Genomic DNA, 16,210 nt, shown 5'->3' with positions numbered 1-16,210 from the left:
TAACTGGCACCAGACTTTACGGTGGTGCTCTCAGTGTTGCTACATGTCACATCAGTGTTCCAAATTATTTCATTGCACTTTTCAAACACAATGAAACAGCTTGTAACATTATGCTGAAACATGTGAATTACTCTAGTAGCTCAACATATCCCCGCATATAGTAACGCTTGTCTAACAGAACGCCATACAGCACACTGCTCACATATGCATTTTCCCAGCTTATATTACTTTTATTAAGACATAGACTCCTACATGGCTTAACTCTGTGGGTAGACAAATGCTATTTGAGTTCACAAGTTACGAAGAAGTTTTGAAAGAAGAACGTGCACTGAAATGGTCACGTGTTGGCGAGGTGCCTTTCTTCACGTGGCTGTAAAGTGTCAAAGCCAGTAGGCGTATGTGTTACCAAGATGGCTGAGTTGGTGTGAAGGTAACCCTTAGCAGTTGAACTTGTCAGAAAGGTGAAAATTGTTTTGCATGTTTACTTATTATATGTCGGTACTTTGTTGCCTAAAGCAGATTTAATGTAATGCTGATGGGATAGGGCCAGAAGTGAAACAAGTCAATGTAGAATACACTTCAGATAGTTTCCGAAAGATGAACAGCTATCATCAAAATAAGTATAAAACAATGTGCACATCCCGGTGTTCATAACATTGGCAAGTTCCTGTTGTTCCGTCGTATGTTATTAAGCACTGTTTACTAAAAGGACAAATGGAGTATAAGGAACAAATGGGGAATTTGTTTGCACACAACGGGTTCATTCAGCACAAATTATCTCTGCATTGATTGGAAAGCCTAGCAACGCGAGAAACGTATACAGCCCCTACTACACAGGTTCTCATAGTTTATCCCTGTGTTATTTATGCCCAAGGGGGAGTTACTAAGCATGACAATATCATTAGCAAATCATAAGTTACTATAGTATTCTCCATTACCTCAATTCCCAATTCTTCCCAATCCAGGTCTCCGAGTACCTCCTGGAAACACGCTGTGAATAGCATTGGAAAGATCGCATCTCCCTGCCTGACGCCCTTCTTTATTGTGATTTTGTTGCTTTCTTTAGAGGGGACTAAGGTGGCTGTGGAGCCGCTATAGATATCTTCCAGTATTTTTACATACGGCTCGTCTACACCCAGATTCCGTAATGCCTGCATGACTGCTGCGGTTTCGAGTGAATCAAACGATTTCTCGTAATCAGTGAAACCTATATACAAGGGTTGGTTATATTCCTAATATTTCTCTATCACCTGACTGATAGTGTGAATATGGTCTATTGTTGAGGAGCCATTACGGAATCCTGCCTGATCTTTTGGTTGACAGAAGTCTAAGGTGTTCCTGATTCTATTAGTCATTACCTTGGTAAATACTTTGTCGGCAACGGACAGTAAGCTGATCGGTCTATAATTTTTCAAGTGCTTGGCGTCCTCTTTCTTATGGATTAAGATTATGTTGGCGTTCTTCCAAGATCCGGTACGCTAGAGGTCATGAGGCATTGCGTATACAGGGTGGCCACTTTTTCTAGAACAATCTGCCGACCATCCTTCAACAAATGAGCTGTCACCTGATCCTCCCCAGCTGCCTTCCCCCTTTGCATAGCTCCCAAGGCTTTCTTTACTTTATCCGGCATTACTTGTGGGATGTCAAATTCCTCTAGAATTTCCTCTTCCATTATCGTCGTGTGTGCCACTGGTACTGTATACATCTCTATAGAACTCCTCAGCCACTTGAACTATCTTATCCACATTAGTAATGATATTGCCGGCTTCGTCTCTTAATGGCATACATCTAATTCTTGCCTATTCCTAGTATGTTCCTCACTACTTTTAGGCCTCCGCCGTTCCTGAGAGCAGGGCCAATTCTATCTATACTATACTTATCCATATATATATATATATATATATATATATATATATATATATATATATATATATATATATATATATATGTTATAAAAGAACTAATGTTTCAAGTCTTCCTTTGTTACTATAAGATATATAGATTTACGAAGTGCCTATTCAAAGCATGAAATATTCGGACTAACTTAATGAAAATACCAACAGTTAATTCTTGGATTCATTATATTAAGAACATGCTCTGTGCATAACTTTCTTCGTGACGAAATTGCTTAAGAGAGGCTGGCACAATTGCAAATCACAAAGAATATTTGCATGTGATGAAAAACATTATTGAACAGATTTCCTGCCTTCTGTCCACAAAAGGTGTCACTGTATACTCGATTCCATATGTTAATTTTATAGAAATATTTTTAGAGGTATATATGTCGCACCAGTGCTTATACAAATGCTGACACATATCTTGATGTAATATGTAGGAATGAATTAGGCATGGAGGACTTGACATTTGACTCAAGACGTAAATTACTCATATACATACGTTACAACATGAGCTTTCTGTGGTAATAATGAACTTCCCAATTGCCACCGATCAACCTCTCTTGCAGCTCTCGATAGTATAAAATGCTGAAACCTATATATAGCATGCTGTCATTCAGGTACACAAATACCAAGAACAGACCATGAATTCTCATTAAACACAGGACTTTATTTGGTGCTCCACTAAACCGGACAGTGGAAAGCCAACTCAGTAAACTATCAATTGCTCTAAAGAAGTAACCATTTGTAAAAAAAAGAAGTATAAATAAAATAAAATCATAGTATCTCCGGGATGGAACCACGTAAACTAGGACATTGAGCCAACAAATACATGAATTGGTCCAAAAGAAGGTTCATATGTACCAAAAGAGAATACTGGGGAAAAACCACACAGAGCTCAGAAAGCATATCATTCAGATATCTGTAGTGTAATAATTATTACAACAAACATACATAGTTTCTGGTGGCATGAGAACAGTAATTTTTGACATAGGGATGAAGAATCATTACTTTTCGAATAATAAAAAACATAATATAGCAAAGCAAACTGCTGATTTTACCGTCATCATTCTATTGAGTTCTAACTATACGTTTTTTTCTCAGCTGTAAAGGCCCTGTGTGGGTAACTTTTCATAATTTCTTTAGCTCTATGTTTTATTACGTGCTGAAAAAAGATTTAGAGCAAATACGGGGACCTGCAAAAAATGATTCAGCGACCGTATCAGACCACATCCAGACATTTGTACTACCTGATGCAGTAGAACACAATGCAACATGCTACGTGCACGCCCATCGACATTTAACTCAAACTCTAGTTCAACGTAGTTGTTGACCTACCCTGCAGTATCATGGTGCTGTGCTCTCCACTTATGTCTGCTCAAACTACGAGACTGCTCAAAGGACACGGAGCAGACAGTAGAACTGTATGGCCGGTCACCTGTATGAATGCGCTGCTGTACCTTCATGGCACACTTCAACGAAAAGCCTTGAAGGTATAAAGGGCATTGATATGTTTTCACCTGTGTGGGTGTGCAGGTGTTGATTCAGGCGGTTCTTTCATGAGGAGCTCTGAGAGCATGCAGGGCACTGATATGGCTTCTCGCCTGTGTGGGTGCGCAGGTGGGATTTCATGTTGCCCTTTTGTGAGAAGATCTGAAGGCATGAAGGGCACTGACACAGCTTCTAGCCTGTGTGGGTGCGTAGGTGGTATTTCAGGCTGGCCTTTAGTGAGTAGCTCTTAAGGCATAAAGGGCACTGAAATGGCTTCTCTCCTGTGTGGGTACGCAGGTGTTGATTCAGGTGGTTCTTTCGCGTGAAAGTCTGAAGGTATGAATGGCACTGATATGGCTTCTCGCCTGTGTGGCTGCGCAGGTGGCATTTCATGCTGCCCTTTTGTGAGAAGCTCTGAAGGCATGAAGGGCACTGAAATGGTTTCTCACCTGTGTGGATACGTAGGTGTTCGTTCAGGCGGGTCTTATGCGAGAAGCTCTGAGAGCATGAAGGGCACTGATATGGCTGCTTCTCCCCTGTGTGGCTCCGCAGGTGGGACTTCATGCTGGCCTTTTGTGAAAAACTCTTAAGGCATGAAGGGCATTGAAATGGCTTCTCACCTGTGTGGGTGCGGAGGTGTTCATTCAGGCGAAACTTTCGCGAGAAGCCCCGAGAGCATGAAGGGCACTCATAAGGCTTCTCGCCTGTGTGGGTACGTAGGTGGGATTTCAGGCCGGCCTTTTGTGCGAAGCTCCGAAGGCATGAAGGGCACTGAAATGGCTTCTCACCTGTGTGGGTGCGCAGGTGTTCATTCAGGTGACTCATTCGCAAGAAGCTCCGAGAGCATGAAGGGCACTCATATCGCTTCTCACCTGTTTCGGCGCACAGGTGGGATTTCAGGCTGGCCTTTAGTGAGAAGCTCTGAAGGCACGAAGGGCAATCAAATGGCTTCTGACTTGTGTGGGTGCACAGGTGTTTGTTCAGGCGGTTCTTTCGTGAGAAGCTATGAGGGCATGAAGGGCATTGAAATGGCTTTTCACCTGTGTGGCTGCACAGGTGTATCATGAGGTTGCCCTTTTCGGAGAAGCTCTGTGAGCATGAAGGGCACTGACTTGGCTTCTCGCCCATGTGGGTGTGCAGGTGTTTCATGACGTTGTCTTTTACTGAGAAGCTCGGAGAGCATGAAGGGCCCTGGTAGGGCTTCTCACCTGTGTGAGTGCGCAAGTGGATTTTTAGGTGGCTTTTTCGTGAAAGGCTCTGAGAGCATGAAGGGCACTGATATGGCTTTTCGTCACTGTAGAGGCTCGCATGTGCGTCTAGATGAAACAATGTGTCAGCCTCGTGGTCACATAGGTCACACTGGTGAAGGAATCCTTGGTTTGAGTTGTCACACGTGGCAGTTGATGGAGAGATAGGAGACATCGATGCTGCACAAAAAAAGTAATTAAAGATAGTATGAAATACCAAAAAGAAATCAGGTGCTGAATCTAATAACAAGCTTTCTTTTTTTGGTGGGGGGATGCCTTGAGGGTGATTTCAAGTATAATGAGACAAAGAAATTTTGACGGTCCTTTTTAATTCACTCAATAGTTCTGCATTTGAATGCTTGACGATGCTGTTTGTGGTGTCCGCCTATAATAGAAATTATTTTTACAAAGGTGTAAAATTAGAAAGGTAGAGAACGTGGAGTGTTCGAAGATTTTCACGAATTTCTACGAACCTTAAAGGGCCCCTGAAACGGTTCGGACAAATTTTGTAGGCGCGTAGGGTACAGCTTAAGTAGAACATTCGCACCACAATTTAAGTGAAGCGTTACATATTAATGGAGCTGCAAGCGATTAGAAGTTACCCTCCTCCCTAGCTATGCTTTTCCTCCTCAACTCGCTCGCCGAGCGAGCGGCGCTAAGCTCCGCCTTCACTGGTTCAGCGTCACGATGCGACGTCACATCGCTCACTTCCGGTTGTTTAGGAGCACGCCCCCTCCCGCGCGAGACCGCTCCGCTAGCCGCTTGGCCGTCGACCGAGAGCTATCGAAGCAGCGTGCGTTGCGAGCATTCTGTCGTAGCGCCGAACGTGTCCGGTACTCCGCTAAAAACAGGCAAGCTGGTCATTTCGGCAAATGACTGGAAGCATAAACTCAAGCTGATGAAGGAACTTTAGCGTAGACGTACGTGAGCAGCCTGATCGGTCTGCATGGTCCAGACACTTGCTGGCGCAGCGCTTAACCAGTCAAACAAAGCGCTAATAGTGCTCTAACCAAGTGTAAAGCATATTAAACATTTATAAATCAACGTGTTGATTATTACACTCCTGCGAAAAATACACACCAGCAGCAAAGAATACACTTCGTTGTTGCTACTGTGTATGGTTGAGCTCTGTGCCACCAGGTGGCTGCACCGTGCAGACCGTTCACATTTGCCCTTCTGCTCATCTCGTGGCTCATCCCGGCACAGTCAAGCGGCCAGACCCTGTCCCCTTGCGCTTGCGTTTGCCCTAATACTGGACTCGCGGTTTGCAGGTCGCTAGGTTTGCAGTCCACAAGGCAACAAAGTCGAATCATAGTGCTCTTGAAAAGACTGAGACCGCCTCTGACCGCGGAGCTCTTGTCAAAATGGAGTAGGTTGTAACACAAGCAGACGACACTTGCTGTGTGCCGGAAGTGCTGAAGTGTACTAAAAAACTATTCTTGTGTATTCTCTTTAGGTTATTTTCTTTTTACAAAAACAAAGTAACTAACATTAAAACTATTACGAGTATCATTTGTTCACCATAAAGTTGGAAAAATTATCGACCACGCGCCCTGGTCAGCCAATCAGATAGCTCGCCCATGTGACGTAATATGGGTTATTTGCATCATATGGGTAGGGGCGGCTTAAAATTCCGCCGAGCAGTCCGCTGCGATCGGCAGCGATGGGTATTTTTAAAACCTTATAATAAATTACACGCTTTACGCAGAGCACTTAGATTCATCAATTAATGATCAGAAGAACCTACTCTAACGACTCGGTACGTTTGTAGAAAATCGCCAAAATCGTTTCAGGGTCCCTTTAACAACTGTTTTAAAATGTTTTGACCCAGCTTGCTCTCTGATCCTTAATGAGCACTTGAGGCCCGGTTGCCGTACTTGACACTTGCAAAGCTTAGGATTCTCTGGCACAACAAATTTGTCTAATGTAAGACTTCATCAGTCGGTTTATTGATCCCACACTAAACTTTGGCAATGTTTTCATATTTTGAGATTGCAAGGAGCCCGCGAGGAACACTATTATAACGTGATAACATGAAGAGCCCCGTGTTGGCGTCCTGCGCCGGCGTCACAGTGAGTGAAAATTCTCATATATATTTAGGTATCTGTATATCATACCTGGCTATACTACATACGGTATAAGTTGGTTATGCCACAGAATTCAATCACTAAAGTTGCTCATTGCGATCTCGGGAACCCTACACGGCACACCGCAGCGAGGTAGAGTGAATGCAAAGCCTGGGCGTGACCCCCGCGATTGCTGCGGAGGAAGTCTCCGAGGCCCCGCCCAGCTGTGCCTGCCTGCGCGGCAAGCTACAGAGAAAAGACTGCACTAATCTTTCGCTCCGCCGTGCATAACCGTGCAGCCAAGCACCCGCAAGAGAGGGAGAGGTCAGTGGAGAAGTGCAATAGTGAACTGCTGCTTGCGCACAGGTGCGCAGCTACGCGTGGCGCTGAAATGGACCAATGTTGATCAAATACGTATTCAACATGGAGATGTAAGAATTTTAAACTGCGGCGGTGAATGAGTGTAGAATCCTGAGGAAAGTGATGCACTCGGCACGCGCAACGGTTGGGTATCTTTAGGTTTTGTAGACGAATGTAGTTCGTGATATCCATTGGTAGGACAATTTCACTTCCTTAAAATGGCGTTTTAAATTCGAGGATCTTTAAGGAGATTTCAGAATTTCATCTATTTCGTTATATCCATTATTTTGTTATATCCCGTTTCGTTATAAGGAGGCTTGAGTATTTGTTAACTACTAAACGCAACATAGCGACTCGTACAGAGGAGGAAAGAATGACAATGAATGCGGGGAGAAGGGAGTTTCTACACCTAGGAATGGAAAGATCGAGGGGTTACCGAGGAGATAATGAAACTTTGAGCCACCCGCCGTGGTTGCTCAGTGGCTATGGTGCTCGGCTGCTGAGCACGAGGTCGCAGGATCGAATCCCGGCCACGGCGGTCGCATTTCGATGGGGGCGAAATGCGAAAACACCCGTGTGCTAAGATTTAGGTGCACGTTAAAGAACCCCAGGTGGTCAAAATTTCCGGAGTCCTCCACTACGGCGTGCCTCATAATCAGAAAGTGGTTTTGGCACGTAAAACCCCAAATATTATTATTATTATTATATAAACTTTGAGTAATCGAGAACCTTGCCCTGAAGTGTAGCTTTGTGGCAGCGCGCGCTGTGCTGCCAAAAAGACGCACCTCAAATTGAAATTCCTGTAATCTGTACCCCAACCCTGACCTTACTCTTCAAGGTTTACATTTTTTGGTGCGAGCTACAGGTGCAAAAATATGGCAACTTTTTTAGTGACCTTGCCATTATTCATCGTCGAAAACAACTTCCTTGATTGGGTTTTTCTCAGCACCGACCTTATAGGCTTAACAAAGTATGACATCTTCAGTTGCAGTTTTGTTCAAAGTGGAACAATTTGACATGCACTATACTAATTGCGCTCTGCTCAGGCGTCCTTTGCCAGAACACCTGAATAATGGCACAAGTCAATGCCGCAGTCACAAGCACTGAGGCAGGCAGAGGCGAATCAAAGAGCACAATAGCACTTTCGAACCAGGTAAAAAAAGCAGATAGTTTCGTTTTCCGCACAAAACGACTGCACAATGTGGGAACCAGCACACAAACCCGAAGTGTGTCTCACCTGCTACGGCACAGGCTAAAACAAAAACTCACAGACATTCTAGTTCTAAATTTTACAATTTCTCTGATCGTGAAATCGTTTAAGCAACAGATCAAACTAATAGTTGATGTTGCCTTCAATACTTCTCGAAGTCATATATTATTGTGAGTGATGTCACAGCATTGTAGGAGACAAAGGCACACCCTCGAGGTTAGCCTTGAGTCATTGGCTAAGGATGCCGTGCCCGTGAGGCAAAGGGTGCACAGGGCATGGTTTGAAATTTGAGCCCTTTTTGCGGGGTAATACTGCGCAAAGCCTCGCTTATGCGAAAAGCTCTGATAGCAGAAGTGCCAATGATGCGGCTTCTCCTCATGCTGTTGTACTTTTGTGCAATGAGTGCGGACAGGACGTATATCGCATAGTCACAACTGTTGCAATATTTAAGGCAGCTCTGCTGCACTTCCTTGTGCTTGACAATTCGTAAGGAGCCGTTATATATGCTTCTCTGTCCACAGAAGCATAAAAAGTAATTGAATCGGCCAATTGCTCGTTTTTCCAACAAAATATTAAAGCAAAAATCCTAAACGATCTTAACATATCAGGCTCATTCTTCACTTATGCCAAATGAGCAAGGTACGCAAGCTGGGAGTCACGTTGGATATATATATATATATATATATATATATATATATATATATATATATATATATATCCAGCGTGACTCCCAGCTTGCCCGGCTTGCTCTTACCCGTCGGGGTCAGTGGTTATACCGGCCCATGGGCGGGTATCTCTCCCATTCCCGTTTCCACCTTTACCTCTCCAAAATCCACCCCGGCTCCCTATCTTCGCACCCTCCCCCTCCCGTCCAATATATCCTCTGTCCTGCATGCCGGCCGTCGTCACGCGGCCGGGCAACATCATTCCCCCCTTTTTACTACCCAGGGAGTAGCCTAGACGGATGCCTCTTTCATGGTACGTTCACACTGAGGAATCCGGCGTCTACAGCGAATGGAATTCTCCTGCCGCCGAAAATCGCGTAGTTCACACTGCTTGCGGACCGCGCCGCCGGAAAGACATACAGCGCCATCTGCCCCATAAAATGCTAACCTCCAATCAAGCGCGGGATGTCCCGGATGTTCGCGCGGCTCGAAATTGGGCAGCAGTTGTCTCCGCTCACGTCGAGTTCGTGTGTTTATGTTGCGCGCCTCCACCATTGCTTGGAAAGACAATGATGAATCCCGAGCAAGAAGTGGCAGTACTGCTCGGCCTGTTGGCAAGCACCTTTCTGGCGATGCATGACGCGCAGAAGCATTCGCCGAAGAGACGGCGGCAGCGGCGTTGGTGGGTTCGCCCACCAATCTCGCGACCGATGTTGTGCCACAAGTTGTCCTTCTGCACGTTGTCTTTGTGCTTCAAGTGGCGCTTATCGTAGAGGACTGGGTGGTTGCGCACCAGTTCGATCAGCATTTCGGATGTGGATGTCGCGGCGGACTTTGATGACTGCGACGACTGCGACATGACGTGAGACTCGGCCGCCATCTTTGGAAGTTCTGTTTCGCGCTCCCCGATTGGTCAGCGCCGCGCGGCGGCGAGGCAATCCGGCGGCAGCTGCCGCAAAAATCGGTACGGGAGCGATCGGCGCGGAAGGGGCTATTCCGGCGGATCTCGCCGCCGCCGAACTGGGTTCCGCCGAACTGGGCGCCGCTCCAGACGCCGAATGTCTCAGTGTGAACGGGGCGTCATAGCTCCTCGAGGTTCCGGCGGCTACACACGAGTGGGCCGTACCTATACCCTCCGGATGCACTCTCTCTCGAGGTCCTTGCCATTGTACATGCCCTACAATCATGTCCCTCCCTTCCCTCGCTCCCAGAGTACGCGATATACACCGACTCCCAAGCTGCCATTCACCACATACAGAACCTCACCCTACCCCATTCACTCCAACAAGAGGTCGAACGAGCGGTCTCCCCAATGCAACCTTCCACCGTTTTCCTCCGCTGGGTCCCTGGGCATTCGGGGATTGACGGCAATGAGCTGGCCTATCAGCTCGCCCGTGACGTTTTAAACCGGGCACCGTTCATCCCCTGGTCCAGGCCCTCGGAGGATTCAGGGGGACTCTCCCAGCGCCGCACTATCAAGGAAGTTTACCTCCAGCTCCGTCTCGACAAGCGCCTCTACCCCTCCCTCCCCCCCCCCCTTCTATCACTCACTCTGCCGGAGGCTCGCCTTCTGCGGCACATCCAAATGAATGCACTGGTTACGCCTTCCCGCCTCTTTCCCTATCGCTATCGCTCTGACCCCTCCTGTCCCAACTGCCCCTCTACTTATGCAGACCTACCCCATTGCCTATTCTACTGTCCGGCTGCTCAGCAATCAAGTTCATATCCTCCCCTTTCGGTTTCCCTCAGCACCTGGCTCGACTGGCTTGGCGCTGAAGGTGAAGGACTGCGTCGACTGGCCACCCAGGCGGTCGATATGCTCGGCCTGCAATTTTGGGCTGAATAAAAGCCTTATACTCTCTCTCTCTCTCTCTCTCTCTATATATATATATATATATATATATATATATATATATATATATATATATATATATACTTTGAATGATCCTATTGAAAACTAATTTTGCTTTATTCTGCAAGAATAGTTCCGTTCGAAGATAATTATGAAATTTAACACAGTAGGATGATTTTACGCTCATGATAGGCGAGGGTCTAAACGAAAACCCACACAGATCCCCACAAACATCCCCACAATTGACGTAGCTTATTATGGGGAAATGTCAGCTGATGGCGGGCAGTAGTTCAACTGCCAAAACCACCACCAAAGTTCTAGGCTGGCGTGCTACATAATCAGCTACCTCACATGGAGAGTTTGTCGGTGTTGGCACTTTCACATTTCAATGTGAAATTAGGATACTGAGCCGCCAAACAGAATTATGAATTTCTGGCAAGAAGATTCGAATAATTGTGCGGGCAGTCTGAAAATGGAAACTTTAGTGGGGAAAATAATTCCACTGTTTTTATTGCACCAGCGGTATGAAAAATGTACTTAATTTTGCACAGTGCTGTGCTTAACTGGTGTCGTGCATGGTCAAACTACCGCGATGACGGACACCGAGGAGGTGTTCCGCTTTCCTTTGCCTCGCAGCTCGATACACGTCGCACAGAGTAAAAAAAATGTAGATACAGTAGGACCTCGTTCATACATATTGGAAAAAAAATCGCGAAAGAATACACTAACTTGGAAAACGTACGATGCGAAGTAGCTAAAAAAAATTTGTGACTCAACTTTTGCTGTCCTCAAACTCAAAGCGTCGCACTGAATGTTGCGGCACGATCCGCAGACGCGCGTCGAGCTGGTGGTGCTCCAACGGCCCGAGACCCGCTTAGCTGTTTTCTATTTCGTGGTGTTTTACGAGGGCGATGGGAAACCGAAACCAAATCGACCTGAGGGGCGACGCCTGACGCCGCCAAAGCTAAGCACGATGCCCAGATAGCGCCGCCTGCAGGAGGGAACGGCGGCACGTTTGGATTACCGCCTACTAGATGCGTGGAGTACGCTACCAATGGCACTACGCGCCACCCACCGTAAAACACATAGGTGAATATATTAATAGCAATAGGTTCGGCGGCGACAGCTGCGAATGTGAACTGTGCGCGCCGTCGTTTTCACGTGAGACAGACGGCCACAAACTGTTCTTGATTCCACGCACCTCGCGCCTTTTCTTCTTCGCATGGGATCTAGCGGTCGGAAAACGGGTGTGATCGCAGTGTGTAGCAGGGAACGGTGGCGCGTATCAGTTATCGCCTATTATAATGCACTTCCAACAGCAACACGCGTTGTCAAACAGATAGGCGAATATGCTTATCATAATATGATTCTCGGTTATAGCTGTGAATGCCGCGTGCAACGACCCCGAAGATTTGCTAGTACCAATATGAGAAACTAAGTGCGCACCGGCATTTTCACGTGAGACGGGCAGGTGAGTATTGCAGTGAAGCTGGCACGGCAGTGTCAGGATTGGGGGCTCAATCCCATCGTCCGTGGTCCTTTGCCAAGATTGGAGTACGGCATGAATTCGAAGGTAGCTGGCCCATGCCGTCGTCCAACTTATTTACGCTGAGATCGTTGATGAAGTGAAGAACTGCTTCTCATCGAGAACGAGGAAAAAGGGTTTCTTTACAGAAATTAAATCAGTCTAACATGACTGCTTGAGAAAAAGAGTAACAGTCCAACATGACTGCATTAGAGAAGTGACTCAGTTTAACATGACTGCTCAAGAGAAGTGTCCTCAGCATTCGCACAACCACAGTTTTTATACACTCGATCCGCCGGTCATACGGCGCGGCGACTGTTCGTTTACTCATCACCAACTCGCAACTGCTCTGAAGATCAGATTACGTACACAAAGGCAACCGCGCTCTGATGCCCGACGACGGCGTTGGCGGGGTGCCGTTCCGGGAACTATTGGTGCCGCTCGAGGGTCGCTCGTTGTTCTGCGCCACTCCGAAGCGTGAGAAGCACAAAAATACGTCGTTCCCGCGGCAGCTTGTCCATGCGTGTCAAATCAGCTCCGCGTTGGGGAACTCCGGAAACATTGTTCAAACACCGAACTCGTTCCGCCACAATGTCGATGGGGCGGGTGGAAGGCGGCGGATTCCAGCACAAAGGCCGCTTCTTCGAACGCCTCCCCGCTGCAGCGACGGAGAGGGGGAGGTGCGCGTCGTGTCGCCCTGTCGTAACTGTGTGGCAATCTTGTTTCGCAGCTCGCCATTCTTGACAGCAGGCAGCTGTATACTTTTTTGATCCTGCGCACTTAGCGTATTTTCTTCTTTACGTGAGACCTATAGTGGCCAGAGAACGTATTATACGATTGCGGTTTGGCGACGTGCTGAACGTTGGTGCCAAAAAAATCGTAATTTCCGGGTTGTATCGCCGGTAAAAAATGACCGCAACTTTAGTGGGTATTTTTTGTATGTGCCCACAATAGCGAATATTGGCACCAGTAAAATGTTAGTAACGGGAACGTATCATTGAGATTCTACCGTATATGTGCACGAACTTTGACTGTGCAATGCCTTCTGATTGGGCTGCGATGCACGAGTTCTGTTTCGCGAAAGCATTTGCAGTAGTTGCCAGCATGTCGTCCGCGGACTCAATCTCAGCCTCTGGCCTAGCGCGTGATCTCAAAACCAATCATCAAGGTGCTTTACCACTTGTGCATTGATGTCACCGCCCCAAAACATCCAACAAGGACAGGCAACTGCAAAATGAACCCCACAACACGGCTCTGCGCCGAGATGACGTGCATTGGCTCTCACTTTAGACTCGCTAGGCTTCAAAAAAACAACAACATAAGTGCAGAAACAAAAAAACATGCTACATTTCACTATGCCAATTTCTGAAGCGAATTCCTGCTGACAAATTCAGCAATTAATGGAGGGAATTCTGCTGAATGAGAGGGGATTTTCTTCGCCTAAAGAAAAGCTAACACTAGTAACCCTAAAATTTAGGCGGGAGCCTCAAACGCAGAATTCAAATTAGCCTGCTCAAACCATCCGCATTGCTATGCAACTTTCCCTTCTTATATCTAACGGAGAAGTTGTACTCTTGGAGAGTGAGGCTCCATCGGAGCAAGCGGCCGTTTTTGTGCGACATTTGATTGAGCCACGTCAGAGGACAGTGGTCGGTCTCGAAGATGAACTTCGCTCCGTACAAGTAACACGACAACTTCTGGGCGGCCCAAACCAAACAAGCGCATTCCTTCTCTGAAGCGCTGTAGGCTTCCTCTCTTACATTTAGTTTACGGCTGGCGTAGAGGATAGGATGCTCCTCGTTATCGTCGCCGACCTAAGTACCACGCCCATACCTCTGTCGCTTGCGTCGCATTGAACTATGAATTCCTTTGTGTAGCCTGGCGCGCGAAGCACAGGGCGAGAAACCAATAGCGTTTTCAAACTTTGAAAAGCGTTCTCTTTGTCCTTATCCCAGTGTACGTTACTCGGTGCTCCCTTTCGGAGGGCGTCTGTTAATGGACTTGCCAATTGCGAGTAATTCGGAATGTACCATTGATAGTACCCCACAAGTCCCAAAAATGAACAAAGGTCCGTTTTCGGGCGCGGCTGAGAAAATTCTCCAATCGTAGCTATTTTCAGCTCAGCCGGCCGTCTCGTGTCCTGACCGACAACATGGCCCAGATAAGTAACCTAAGAACAACCAAACCTACACTTTTCCGCTTTCATCGTTAAGTCGACTTTAAACGTACGAAGCCTCGCATTCTTGTCGTAATAGAATTTGGCGTTCCTTTGAGCTATTTCCATGTTATTTCCGACTAGTTCTCGGGTTGCGTTTAGCCGTTCCCGTAAATTTAGCACGTATTCAACCACGGTTGGACTCTCCCCTCTTTCCTCCCACATCTCTCTTAACATTCTCAGTGGAGATCGGAGTGTCCTCCCATACACTAGTTCTGCTGGTGAGAACCCTGTCGCCTCATGTGGAACCGTTCGCAAAGCAAACAACGTTGCCGGCAGACAGTTCTCCCAGTCCTCCTTGTGCTCGTAACAGAGCGCACGCAAAACTCGCTTAAGCACCGAATGCCACCTCTCTACACTGTTTGACTGAGGGTGATAGACAGAACTGTGTATTAACTTTACCCCGCACTTTTGCAAGAATGTGGAAGTCAGTGCGCTCGTGAATACTGACCCTTGATCTGCCTGAATTTCGGCTGGAAACCCAACTCGTGCAAACACTGTCAAAAGCGCGTCTACTACTTCGGTGGAGCTGAGCTCTTTCAAAGGGATTGCTTCTGGAAACTTGGTAGCCGGACACAGCATGGTAAACAAGTACCGGTAGCCTGATTTTGTTTTTGGAAGAGGCCCTACCGTGTCTATTACAAGTCGTCTGAAAGGCTCTGTTATTAAGGGCACTACCTTCAGTGGAGCTTTCCAAGTCTCTCCTGGTTTACCAGAACGCTGGCAGGCGTCGCATGATCTTACAAAGTTTTCTACATCTTTGAAACAGCCAGACCAGTAGTATTCCATAGGCAATCTTTCCTTTGATTTGTTTATGCATAGGTGGCCGGACCACCCATTTCCATGACAAAGACTCAAAAGGTCCTCCCTATACTTAGTAGGTATGACTAACTGATCTAAAATCCCTTTCGATCTCTGTAATGCCGATACAACAATCCTCCTCTCTCATGTATCGTTACGTTGCGCCTAGCAATGCCTTCTTTAGCTGTGTCACGTAATTTAGCTAAGCTCTCATCATTCTTTTGCTCAGCTGCCAGTGACTCTCTATCCACGCGTAAGAGTTGATCAAAGTTCTTTGAGGCCGGTGATAATAACGACCCTGTCTCGCTTGTGAGCGCGTCTGCTTGCTCTTCCTGCAGGCTAGAACTCTGACACTCTAGTGCTACGCTCTCCTTGAGCTGGTCAGCTGGCAGGCTCTCCTCAACCGTTCTTTTATCCCTCGGGCATAGCTCGGATTCGGGTGTTGAAGTTATCCCCTTTTCTGCTTCCGCTGGAGGAGCTTGAGCATTTTCAGCCGAAAGCGCCGCGATCTTACGAGCTTGGCCTCGGGTCAATGCCTGTACTATGCCCTCTCCCAGTTTGAGCCCTTTTTCACGCAGTAACTGATTCGAACGATTCGAAAAGATGTAGGGATACTGCAGTGACAAAAATTTGGAAACTACAGCCTCAGTCTCTAGCTCCCCGAATGGTCCACTGATTTTGACTTTGGCCATGGGCAGACACACGCTGTGTTCTTCTACAACCTGTTTTATCCATGCTACTTCTCCGGTGAAGTCATCTACCATCACGTAAGACGGATGGACAATGTCCAGCGTGGCGGCACTGTCTTTTAGCACTCGGCATGGTTTTCCATTAACTTGCAGGTTGTGGAGATACGGACTTAAAAGTTCCATATTCTCATCTT

The 16,210-nt window shown here is 46.8% G+C and overlaps 1 protein-coding gene across 7 annotated transcripts in view; it reads right to left on the bottom strand.

Moving 5' to 3' along the window:
- Nucleotides 1-16,210, bottom strand: part of LOC139048756 (zinc finger protein 271-like) — a 344,730-nt gene that overhangs the window by 241,954 nt on the left and 86,566 nt on the right. Inside the window, exons 4-5 of one of the 7 annotated variants that reach the window (XM_070523336.1) lie at nt 4,259-4,813; nt 2,545-4,174 (exon numbers count right to left, since the gene is read on the bottom strand). The exons of the other annotated variants lie outside the window; for them this stretch is intronic. Of the exons in view, the coding sequence (XP_070379437.1) occupies nt 3,579-4,174; nt 4,259-4,813 (1,151 nt within the window). The 3' untranslated portion in view covers nt 2,545-3,578. Of the gene's footprint in view, nt 1-2,544; nt 4,175-4,258; nt 4,814-16,210 lie in introns of those variants that run through there. 7 annotated transcript variants of the gene reach the window in all.

This window comes from Dermacentor albipictus, chromosome 8, assembly GCF_038994185.2.
Source record: "Dermacentor albipictus isolate Rhodes 1998 colony chromosome 8, USDA_Dalb.pri_finalv2, whole genome shotgun sequence".
NCBI classification, from domain to species: domain Eukaryota; kingdom Metazoa; phylum Arthropoda; class Arachnida; order Ixodida; family Ixodidae; genus Dermacentor; species Dermacentor albipictus.
This window is presented reverse-complemented; position numbering and strand designations above follow the sequence as displayed.